The following is a 12308-nucleotide window of genomic DNA, read 5'->3' as shown; positions in this document are numbered from 1 at the left end:
TCCTACATATGTGTTATGCTCAGCTTCCTGCACACAAGCCTGTCAAGTTCCCAGGGAGCTTCCCAAATGCAAATTCCATTGGGGAAAAAAATAATAATTAAAAAAAATAACTCATCTGATCTACTGGAAAAGAAACAGATGAGAGCACCACGAGTGTGGCACTCGGGGTTTTAACAAGCCAAAAATGAGGTCCACAGCATGGTCTGGGTTTTGAGAGTTTGAGAAGGTCTGAAATACCAGCTAAAGAGGTATCTTGGGAGAGTTCTGTAAAATGATAACGACCCATCTGCAGGGACTTAGGGTTTGGAAAATATAAATGTAACATGTAACATTTGTGGCTGTACATCTGTTTTGACAGATTAAAACACAATTCAGGACAAATCACCAGAGCTTGAAGCACTTAGCTCTGCCTTCCTCCTCTGCTCAGTTGGCAGAAATGAGTCTGTCTGTTTCTACCTGCTGCGGCACTCCCAGGTCTCTGACAAGACCCCTCCTAGCCATCCCCACCTTCTCTAACCTGCAAGATGGATTATACAGAAACCTGCCCGAAAGATCATTTCTGACAAGCAGATTTTTGTTTGTAGGAACTTTCAAAAGCCTCCTTAAAGACTGTGCACAATATTTCTGGTTTTCTAGGAAGGACCAGCCTCTGCTTATTCCTGAAGTCCTGTAAACATGACTGGTTAAGATACCTTTCACTGTTCTTTTTATCTCACCAACACAGAGATAAGAAAGCCACAGTGGCCAGCAGAAACCTTCACTAAATCTTGCCCAAACTCCAGTGAATCATTACATGGCAGGAAAATAAAATCTATGCACCTTTTAAATACATTTTGCACTAGGACTAAGGCTGGAAAACCGTAAATTCCCCAGTGCATTCAGCAGTTGGAAGACACAAAGATCCAAACTACATCTGAATCTGGACACTTAAACAGTCCAAAGCAACTGCAAAAGCAGAACCCCTGCAGCCTTTTGTAGCAGGTTTTGAAACGTGGACTCCCTGCTGTGCTACCAGGTTCTGTGCAGAAATGCGAGTACCAGCATGCAGACTAGACAAATGGCTGCACTCAGAATCTTACTAATTTGCAGAAATTAAATAGTTAATGGAAACAGCCTGTTCTGTACGACTTCCACTCCAGGTAGGAGAGCCAAAAGATACAGGTATACCTTCTGGAAGGTCTGAGCCAAGGTGAGGGGCAAACTTTGGCATCACAATCAACCTCTTAACTTTTCAGGTCTGCTGGTTAATATTAAATATTATTGTTCCTCTCTGCCCTCAACTTAACACTGAACACTAAATCAAATGCATTGTGTTCAAAGGACTGTCTTCCTGAAGAACAAACATCTCACCTGATAGGATGTCATCAGATAGAGGTAACTGGAATCAGAAGGATCAAACTGCATGATAGGATGAACAGGCTCTCCATAAGCCACTGAAATGGATCTCCTGCTAATGATCTTCATGGAACTGTCCAGATTAATCTATAATGAAAAGAAGCCATTTACTGAGACCACATTTCAAACATTATGGGGAGGAGATGATGATTTCTCTGTCACAAACAAGAATCAAAATGGTATCTACCAATGCTCTGCTCAAAGCATTGTAAATCTCTAAACGCTTTGTTAGCTCTGCACAACACAGCTTTTTTACCGAAAAGCCAGTGCCATGGTACAGGGAAGACACTAAGTGGTCCAGAAAGCAGATGCAATGGCCAGGAGCACTGTCTACTGATGAACAAACCTCACATCCCTTGGTCTTTCTGGTTCAAAAGCCTCTGTTAAACACAGATTGCCTGGAAAACTTCTTGTCTAAGGCTCTATCCACGGCATGACTTGATTAGATGACTGTTTTCAAGTTAGTGCAATATCAGCATGCCACAGCGATGTTACACTTGTTACCCTAACATAAACATCTTCAGTCTTTAGCCCTCATTAAATAAGTCCTCCCTACTGTTACGAAGAACATTTTATTCCCAAAGCTTAGCGAAAACAGGGAAAATCAGCAATGTGGCTGTATAAGATGGCATCCCCTACTCCCTGCATACTTGAAAAATATGTGCTGTCATTTCTGGCTAAAAGAAGCTCGTATGCCTGTTAACTCCAGAAGACCACGACAGCTGCAGGAAGGGAGCTGACTTCTACCTTGCCTCATGAATCACCAGCTAAACCGCTGGCAGTGATGGAAGAGGCAGCAAAGAATCAGCCTGCCTTTCAGATCCCAGAACGTCTTGGCATTTGACTTGAAAACTCAGCAAATTAAATGTGGCGTTGCTGAAAGGAAATAACAATAGAGCTGCACATTTTGCATGACAGTCGCTTTTCAGCCTAAAACAGAAAGGGAGTGAGGAAAATTCCTACCCCCTTTCTAGCAAGGAAAGGCAATAATTTTAAGGACCAATATGCCTCTTCTCTCTAAAGGCGGTATTAATTAACATTGAATTCATTAATTATTATATTAGAGGAGCATCCACATGTCCTACTAAGATAGCTCACACACACACGGCTTCCTTGTACTGCCACGCAAACACTGCAAGCTACTATGCACAAAAAGGGAGCTATCATTATCCCCATTTTGAAAACTAGCTATCAAGAAACTAAATAATTTGTCAGAAATTACCTAAGATGTCTGAGAAGTGAGCCCTGAAGCCTTTCATTTTAGCTTTCAGACCATCTTCTTTTTCTTCTTGCTAAGATTTTTTCTAACTCTTGGCTGTTTCTAGGCTCTATCCCTAGGTCCCCCTGCCTCGTGGGTCTTGTTCACACTTGCTTTTCAGTCCTCACATGCTTTGCACTGTATCTACATAGAGGTGCGGCTCTGCCTGGTGCAAGGAGCAGCGGCAGCGCAGACAGAGACCATCGCCCCTGGCCACAGAGTGGGGCTGGATAACGTACCCAAGGCCACCAGCCCACATGAGCAACTGCATCCCCATTTTGGCTACATTAGCGGTAGCGGGAGTGTAGGGGGAAATGGTGAGAGCAGAGGTAGCCTGCAAGACGAGCCATGGAGGAACAAATCTGGGTGAAATTCTGAATAATTCCATCAGAGTGGCTCTTTCCACAGACTTTCAGAACTTGATGGGGAGGTGACTTGCGAGAATGCCAATCCCTCGTAAGCCCCGTCTCCCTAAAGGACGCTGCACCCCGCCGCACCGTCACGCTGGCCGCTGCCTTCCAAGCGCTGTGCTTGCTTTGTTGGATGTGGCAGAGATAACGGCCCTCGTGAAACGCCCGTCTGCAGCCTATCTGATTAATTCCCCATGCACTTGGCAGCCATAATTGCTGCTGGCAGGAGCTGGTCAAACACTATTTCTGCCCCTTTGCTGTCTTTTCTCAGGCAGCAAATCTGAATGATAACTCACACAAAGTATCTGCATCCCGTGCCAAATAACAAGGAGCCCCGAAGGTAAAAGGGCTTCTGGTTATGCAGCTGTGTCGCAGAATTAGATTAGAGCTATCTGAGCAAATTATCCTAGCAAAGGGTAGCCAGGAGCCTCTCTCTAATGGAGGCTCAGCAGATAAGGCTGCTTTCTCTGAAACGGTAATAGAAGCAGAGTTGTTAACACCACATGAGCACGGGCCCCTCCGCGCGCAGTGCATGCTCTCCCCAGGCTGGTGCACTGCCCACCCTCGAGGATCAACTGCCCCTGCAGGCAAAAACCAAAGCGGTGACTTTCTTTGGGACTGTTCCCACTTTTCCACCAGGAGCACTTGGAAGCGAGGGAAGAGCAGATACCAGCCATGATTCTCCTCCAGGGCTTTTTCCCCTTCTCCTCTATGGACTTTTGATGCTGAGATTGCACCAAACTCTCGGGACTGGCTGGAATCAAGACTTTCTTTGGTAAAGTTCAAGCACTAAGGTAAGGAAACCTTGGCCTTGCACCTTGGCTCTAGAGATGGGGATTGGATTGCCCTCCACTGCATTTCAGCCCTACCAGACGCAGGGATTCACGCTTGCTCTCAACTCAGCACGGGTGAAGTATCGCTTGGTGATTCCCCTGCCTACACGGAGCCTTGAAAAGCCTCAGCTCAAAGGGAGAATTTATTAGGAGAGCTGTTAATAAAGTGCCGTGCGATAACATTTCCAGCGCAGGCTGCACCGTGCGCATCCACCCCCGTGACGGCCTCGAGCAGCACTCGGGAGACGCCGGCCAGCCGGCAGCGCGCGCCTCGGAGCGCGAGGCGCCGGCCCGGCGGGCCCCGCGCGGCCGCCCCACACGGCCGCCCCGCTCACCTTCAGGAGCCCGCCGCTCGCCGTGCCCAGGAACACCACCGTGTAGTTGTGGACGCTGGCGACCGCCACGGAGGTGAGGCCGTTGTAGGTGAAGAGCGGCGTGGCCGTGACAGGGTTCATGACGGCCAGCGGGTGCTGCAGATGCGCCGCTCCGCAGTCCAGCTGCTCCGGCTGCAACTGCAGAGACGCGGGCGTCGAGGGGCTGCGCGAGGCGGGCGGCAGCCGCCCCGCGGCCCGCAGCGCGGCCCCGAGGCAGAGCGGCCCGCGGCCCTGCCACCCCGCCCCGCGCCGCGGCCCGCCCGCCGCGCCACAGCCCGGCCGCGCGGGAAGCGGGGAGCTCTCCGAGGAAAAGCTCCAGGCGTCGCCTCCCCGCGAGCGGAGGGGCCGCGCGCCAGGAGCGGGAGACCCCCACGGGACGCTCCCCGCAGCGCCTGCCCGGCCGCCCCCGGCGCAGGGCTGCTCCGTGCGCCTCCCGCGCCCGGGCGGGCGCCCTCCCGGTCTGGCAGCACAGCGCAACGCGCGCACGGAGCGGGGCGCGGGGCGGGAAGCTCCCCGAAGTCCAAAACGCGCGCTCGAGGGAACACGCCCGCGCAGGCGCGGCGAGGCCGAGGCCCCTCCGCGGGCCCGGCCGCCTCCCCGCAGCAGCTCCTCCGGCGCGGCCCCGGGCCGGTCTGCGGAGGGGCCGGTCAAGCGTGGGGAGCACACGCCGGCGGCGCGGTCCCGCTCCCCACGACCGCGTAGCGCGGGCAGTGCCATAAAGGTGGGCATGAATTTTGGGTGCCAGTCAGCTCCTGATCTGTTGTAACAACTGTTCAGGAAACACAACGCTGCTGCTTCCTGAATACTTAGAGGCTTCGTGGACATTACTGAGGAGGTATTTTTAGCAACTGCTAGAGAGAGGAGTCATAGCATCCTCCATGCATGTGACACACAGCAGAATATTCTCCTGTTTTGAAGAACAGCTCTTCTTTCACTGCCTAGACAGAGAAAATTGCTGCAAACAGTTTCTAGAAGTCATTTCCCTACTGCTGTTCAAGTGTAAATTTATTGCCACAAACTTCAGACTGAGTTCTCTCCAAGAACACCAACACGATGTTCAGTCTCCTCCATTCCAGCAGTCACAAGACCCGTAAGTTCGCTGCCTTTGTTGGTTGCATCAGACATGAAGTAACAAAGACTGATTTAAAAAACGTCTTGCTAAAGCGAGCGCCAAGGAGGAGGTAATATAGTTGGAGTTATAGCTTGGTTTGTATGGGACTGAGACAAAACGATCAAGTTTTGTGAACGAAAGCAACTGCTAAATGTGTTTTGCAGCTTTATACCTTTTCGTCCTATTAAAAAAATAAAATTGCAACCCAGATTCTTAAGTGTTTGTTTCCCCTGTAACTGGGCAATACAATTCCCTCACACTATGCACAGGGTATGGCTAGTCACTCAGAGTTCCCCCCATTTACAGCCAAACCTTTAGAAATGCACTCGGTCTTATTTGGCTTGGGGATAATTATCCCTCGCTCCCCTTCAGTGCACTTTACTAGTTAGTTAATGCTGGAGCTCATAAGGCTTTGGTGTGAAAATCCTTACTGCTGGGCAGCTGAGGCCCAGACCTACTTCAGGCTGCTCAGGGGCACCAAGGGATATTCAGCATCGCTTGCCAGAGCAGCTTCCTGGGAGCGCAGGTGTTTCTGCCTGCCTGTAGATTTCACCAACTCCCAAGCCAGGGAGGCGATCCTTCTTCTCACACATGACTGAAGACGGTGGAAGTGCCTTATCTTCTGTGTCTGCCTGTTTATAAATCATGCATTACAGGCCTAATATAAGCACAAAGTGTTTTTTATGGTAAACAGGATGCTACTATTCTAGTGCAGACCAAGCCTTATTATGGTTGCAAACATCCTTCCTCTGAAGCACCTTTCCTTAAATTGCAGCGGCTGCTCCAAAGGACAGGCAGAAGGAGACATATGGTGTTTCCCTCACTTGGGTTCCAGGGCGGGGACACAATATGCTGCTCCTGTCTGTAAACTACAGGACCAAGAAGATATTTTAACTCTGTCATTCTATGGTAAACAGGATATGACCAAGTCACATCCTTCTGCAGGCACCAGACAATCATCACAGCTTGGGAAATCTCCCCTGAAACTAGTGCTAACAATATTCTTGATCTCCCTAAATTCTCTCTAAATCTCACTCCATTTAAAATCAAATTGACCTTCTCTGAAGTTGGAAGAAGTTTTCTTCCAAACCCAGTAACCTTCAGGCTTCTGCATTTTAGAACTGCCCTGAGGGCATTTACTGTATTAGCTCTATTTTTCTGCAGCGTGTTACGGATATTCAGAAACTCATGGAAATGTTGGGGGTCTGGATTCAGATCATTCTACATCCAAAACATTGGATTCTGCCACGCTTACATTAAAGAAGAGTCGCCTCTGTCTGCAAGCAGGAGAGAGCCTACAACGTGCACAGGGCCGAGCAGCATCACTGCCGTCCCCACGCCCCCCCAAGGAGGCCCTTGTATTTTTACGAAATCTCACAAGTGGTGCCAAATAATTCAAACGGAAGAGCAAGGCTTAGTCAGATTAACCCCTTAGCATGATCACAAAAACAAAGTGAGAAAGAGCTAACTAAGATTTCCAATCACATCAGAGCACAAATGTTAAGCTATTTTTATGATTCAAGTTCAGTTCTTTATCTCAGGCCTAAAATGAACATAAACCAAAGAAGTGATTTACCAGAATTTCTAACACAACTCTTTCACCCTTAAGTAGTCTGCCTGCGAGGCAAGACTGCAGGATGTCAGCTTCGGAAGGAAGTCTGCTGGAAACAGAAGGAGGAAGAGGAGTGGTGAGGGAGCACTCAGGAAAACCATGAAACGTACTGATTTTCGTATCCTGTGTTTGTGACCTTAAAAATAGTTCTTAAGCAAAGATGGAGTCTATTTCTGAACCAAAACCAGGTTGTAGTTCAAAAAAAGCCCTGAAGCTTTTGCTTTTAGCAAAGCTCTTTCTTACTTTACTACAGAAAGCCTGAAAGCTTTATAGTGCAACAGTAAGTGGAAAGTGAATCCAGCCCCTTTCATGCATCGTATCAGAGTGGATTAAAGTGTTGGCTTCTAACATGCCTAGAGTCCTGGGAAAATGACATAGCTAGCGTCCGATAATCTGCTCCAAACTTGTTGATTTGTGGGACTTAGCAATCTTCTTCATAGGCTCAAAATTTGGCAGTTGCTCCCACACAACTGACATTTTCAGGCCATTAAATTCTGTGATTAAAGGATTCTAGATTTATCTCTCACCTTTCTTAACATAAACCATTAGGCTTTTATTAACATTTAGGTATGACTCAGAAAATCTGACTGCAGACAGCATATTCAAAATAATTTGGACATTGTCTGAAGACAATAGCAGGGTCTGAAGTCACAGCTGAACAACACCAAGAGACTAAAAACCAATGTGGAAATGTTCCACAGACACCATAACAGAATAGGCAGAGTGAGATAGTGGCGAGTAGACTTGGTTGCATTATGAAAACAAAAAGTACAAGCCTTCCTCTGTGTCCGGCAAAACCCAGACTCAGCCACAAAATCCCTCCCCAGGCACAGCCTATTCATTACGGAGCCTCCTCAGCATTGCTAGCAGTTTGTACACACAATCATGCGTTTATCTGCTGGAGTGTTGCAACCAGAGCTGTCAAAACCAGGCTTTTTAAGATGCCTGGAGGAAAATGTCATCCCTAGAAGAGGACTCTACTGTTTAGGCACTTGAGACGTAAGTGGTCTCTAATTGTAGCGTTCTGCAAAGGCAGGCATTAGCAGAAAGCTCCTGCAACTTCCCATCATATTCTTCAGGCAGTGGGAAACAAATTGCTCTGCACTCTTGACCAGTTGAGGCACTCAAGCTGAGAAGCATGGACAAAATGAATCCTGCTGTATTTTTCCTCAAGAATCATCCACACTAAACAATCAGGACTCCAAGAACACAGGAGACATCCTTAAAAGAAAAAAACTTGAAATGAAATTTGCACCCTGTTTCACTGTTTAGTTAGACTATAAGCTCCCTGGGCTAGGAACTGGCTTTTTCATGTGTGTTTTCTGCGTTTGCACAATGCCAGTGCAGACCAGCCCTGGCCTATAGTGAGCTGTTAGCCACTAGTGTAACAGAAAACAAGCTATCAAAATAAATATCTGCCTACTCACAATTGCAACCTGGTTCACCGCCTGCCTGCAGGAACCATGGGTCACTTAATCCTGCCAGTGGCTTTTTTGTACGCCTTGTCCAGACACAGCAATAGGGCCAGTTCTCACCGGTGCAGCTCAGCACAGCCTGACCCATGTCAGAGACCCTACCAGCTTGTATCTGCTGGGATCTGCTCAGATGTTATCCTGAAGGCTCTGAAGTGCATGCGAGAGGCCACTTAGAAAAAGCTCTTAGGATCACTTCTATAAACCTGTTTGTTTATGCCTTAGAAAACAACGATTATCTGCATATAGCTGTGCAGTCAAACATCACAATCTTGTCTTTCCATACATCATGTGTGCTGCTGCGAGCACGGGGCGAGTCGCAGCGGCTCCCTGAACTCGAATCCCGCAGTACAAGAGGTGGGAAGTCCCTGGCTCACTGCAGCAGGCTCCAACCTCTCCACAAGGCTGCCGCGGGGCCTCCTGACGCAAATCCTGCTCAGGGCATAAAAATCCTACCATTTCTCATTTTTCTCTACAAAAGGACCTGCCCTTGTTATCACAGTGCTGCAGAGAGGAGAAAAAGGAGTTGCACTGGTCAAAACACTGACTTCAGTAAAATGCCATAATGTCTCACTAAGGATGGTGGAAAGTCACAAACAGCTGCAAAGCCAACTCCTTGCAAGGCAGGTGGCACCACCGCCACCACTTGCTGCTGTAATACGGCTCATGGCAGTGACTAATCCAAACTTCATCGCTGTGTTTGGCTCATTTTATGAGGTTGTGTCTGGCACAGGCACTGGAGACTGGAGCTGATCTGATCTCAGGACACCACACTGCATTCCCTGCTCCCATCTCAGCCTCATGCATGCAGGTTTCATGCCAACACACTAAGCTCAGTGGAGCGACTCCTGTTTGACCTGGATGAATGAAGTCTGAATCAGTGTTATTCCCTCCAGCCCTGTGCTCCACCATGAATTATCATTTGTAGTTTTGACCAAATAAACAAAGTATCTTGCCTTTTTAGACTGGAAGATCCTAAGAGCCTCTGGGCCAGCTCTGCTTAAACCCTTGGCATCAGCTCACAGTAAGACTGAAGGAGGGCAAAAAGCAGGGAGTGGATCACATCATACTTTCTGCTGTACCAAGCCTGGTAGGTCAAATCGGTTAACTCAGGCTAGCTGTGATGGCTCTCTACAGGATACTCTCTTGGCTGGGGATCACAAGACAGTCAGTGTGCACTGGGACAGGCAAATGACACAGATCGCACCGGCTTAAGCAGCCTCACGCCTCTACCCAACTGTTTGAACAAGTTTTTGCCCTCCCTTCACCATGCTCAAAGGGACTAGACTAAGGAACTAGATGAAATGACAACTTTGTCAAGGATTTTACCAGGAATGTCACTTGTTCTGTTACATTTCTAAATGGTTTCATGGAAACACAACAGCTTGCTGGGCTGGCCACAAGTCTGCATGGAAAAAGACATCTTCTCTAATTCCTAGAATAAAGCCTAGACTTACACTGGACTCTCTATTCATATCTAACGCAGAGCACCAAAATTGCTCATTCCTAGTGGGATTTTTCTAGGCCTGAATCAGGAAAGTTAACGGCTTGCTGAATAGAAGTAATTGCTTATAAAAAACGATCAACAGATTTCCTCTGTGAAATCCCCATGAATCGTCATTCTCTTGACAAATGAGCATTCACTGTACCAAAGCCAATGGCATCCAGCAGAATAGATGCATTAGTTGCATGGAAAGAGTAATGACTGAATCAATTCACTAGCTTCTCCCTTCTACAACAGATGAATGTCATCCCAGTGCCGAAAAGTGTTTCTTAGGCTTCTGCAGAGTTTGATTCCTGGAAGGTTTTCAGCCTCTTATCTTTTTTCCTCTTTTCCTGTCTTATAAAACTAATTCTTTCTTCCCCCTACTTTTGACTCAAACCCTTTTCTTTCCTGCTAACTCCTGACATTCACTCTTAGCTTCACATGGGAAATTCGCCTGATTAAAATGAGTAAGGAATTCAGGCTCGTCTCTCAAATTAAGTGAGCAGAAAAAAATAACGAGTAAAACCAAGCAAGAACAGCAACAATCTCCATTAGGAAAGGCAGGGTGAGGCAAACACTTTACAGACAAGCAATTCTCCTGGGACTTTTCATCTACTCAAACCATTTCTGCAATTACTCAAGAATCTCTGTACGATCAGAGGCAAGAGATTCCTGAAAGCCCTGCCACTGCCAGCTCTGTACCATAAAGCTACCCATATCTATAGTTTTGCCTTTCTATGATTTCAGTAAAGATTGTGCTCATCTATTATAAAACAACTGGCTAAGAAGCTGGTATTTCTGAAGCCAGAGTCAGAACAGGAATTGACCTAAGAAGCTGAGCCCATCTATCTCCCCCCCCCCCCAAATAAACAGGAAAGTGTTTGGAAGTGAGACTGCAAAGACAAGATGATCAAGATTTTCCAATTAGTTCTCATAACCAAACTTAGATGAGGTTAAACTGCTGCAAGTAAACTTCAGCAGAGGCATGTTCACCCCCAGGGCAGACTCAGACCTCAAATCACTGATGTTAAAGTGATTCTGAAATGCCAAAAGATGCTCTCAGCACTTTGCTTTGTAACAGAGGGCTAAAATACAGAGCTCTTCTTGCTGCTTTAGCAAACAGCAGTCTGAGGTAGATCTCACGGACTCCTATTCATAGTGCTCACATGCACGAACTGATCTCACAGAAAAGCAGGTGACAGAGACTGGGAAAGCACAAGGGCAGCAGCTGAGCTGCAGGCAAAGCTAGCGAGCTTGTTACAGTAGGAGCAAGGCCTGGCAATTGCTTAAACAAACAAAGGCTTCCTACAGCCATCAATCTTCTGCTATGTCTGTAACTTAAGATACAGGAGGGAAGAGTGGGGGGTGTCTGACTTCAGGCATTTGGTAAATGGAGCCTTCCTCAGGGCGTTAAAGAGCATGTAAGAGCTTGGAAGCATCCCTGGAGGCTCCAGGTCCTACAAGCAGCACCTAAGTTGGATGCTTCGTTAGATGGTGTGATTCCTCCTTTGGTCTCCTCCACCATCTCCTCTTACAGGAACCAGCCAGAATCACAGCCATCCATCAGCCAGACACATTCCAGGCATCTCACGCTGCCCAACACCCCAAGACACGCTCATCCTCTATGCTATGGGGAAAGGATTTATCAAACAGGTCCAGTTAAAGACAAAAGAAATCGCAGAGGTGCACCCAGCACAAACCCAGGAGATGAAGCTACAGAGGAGGACAAAGATCCAGCTGGGAGTTCAAAGGCAGCACATAAAAACCAACCCCTACTTGAACCCTCGTTTTTCAGAGGGCATCTCCCATCATTTCCTTAAGTAAGGAGGGAAAAAGCAGCTCAGACTGCACTAACAGTAAAGAAAGTTGAAAGGAATGTTAACAAGTCTGCTGGGACCTGCTCTGCACAGATCTCTTCCCCAAGTCACCGTAAACCTGCCCTGTTCACGCCCCAGCACAAGTTTCCCCTTCTGAACACAGCAGGGTCCGGGGTTCCTGCAGGCGTGGGTGTCGCACACTTAAAACGAAGCGCCGGCCGGCACACGCCATTAAACAGGAATCTGCTTCCAGCAGAGAAATATAGAAAATACTAGTCTTTTTACTGAAATTGCACATCCTTCATGCTGCCAGGAAGACTGGTCAAGCTTATTATGTCAGCCTTCATCCTGCATTAAATACAATGCTTCAGATTATACAACCAAATCCCCCAGGAACAGGCAGGCAGAAGGATTAACGAACAACAGGCTCCAAAGGGGTTGTCATAGTCAAAATAGCATGTATTTAGGCTGTGAGAGTTTGTATGTCCTTTAAAATCACCCCTATTGGAAATGCTTTCTTCTGCCAGTTCTTCAGGGACA

At 47.6% G+C, this 12308-nt stretch overlaps 1 protein-coding gene across 1 annotated transcript in view; it reads right to left on the bottom strand.

Annotated features, from left to right (window-relative positions):
* Nucleotides 1–12308, bottom strand: part of PLXND1 (plexin D1) — a 92232-nt gene that overhangs the window by 69502 nt on the left and 10422 nt on the right. The window contains exons 2-3 of the mRNA XM_062585481.1: nucleotides 4232–4408; nucleotides 1351–1482 (exon numbers count right to left, since the gene is read on the bottom strand). Of these exons, the coding sequence (XP_062441465.1) occupies nucleotides 1351–1482; nucleotides 4232–4408 (309 nt within the window). The remainder of the gene's footprint in view (nucleotides 1–1350; nucleotides 1483–4231; nucleotides 4409–12308) is intronic.

The sequence above is a fragment of the Rhea pennata genome, chromosome 12, assembly GCF_028389875.1.
Source record: "Rhea pennata isolate bPtePen1 chromosome 12, bPtePen1.pri, whole genome shotgun sequence".
Classification (NCBI taxonomy): domain Eukaryota; kingdom Metazoa; phylum Chordata; class Aves; order Rheiformes; family Rheidae; genus Rhea; species Rhea pennata.
Note: the sequence above shows the minus strand (reverse complement) of the source record. Positions and strands in the feature narration are given on the sequence as shown.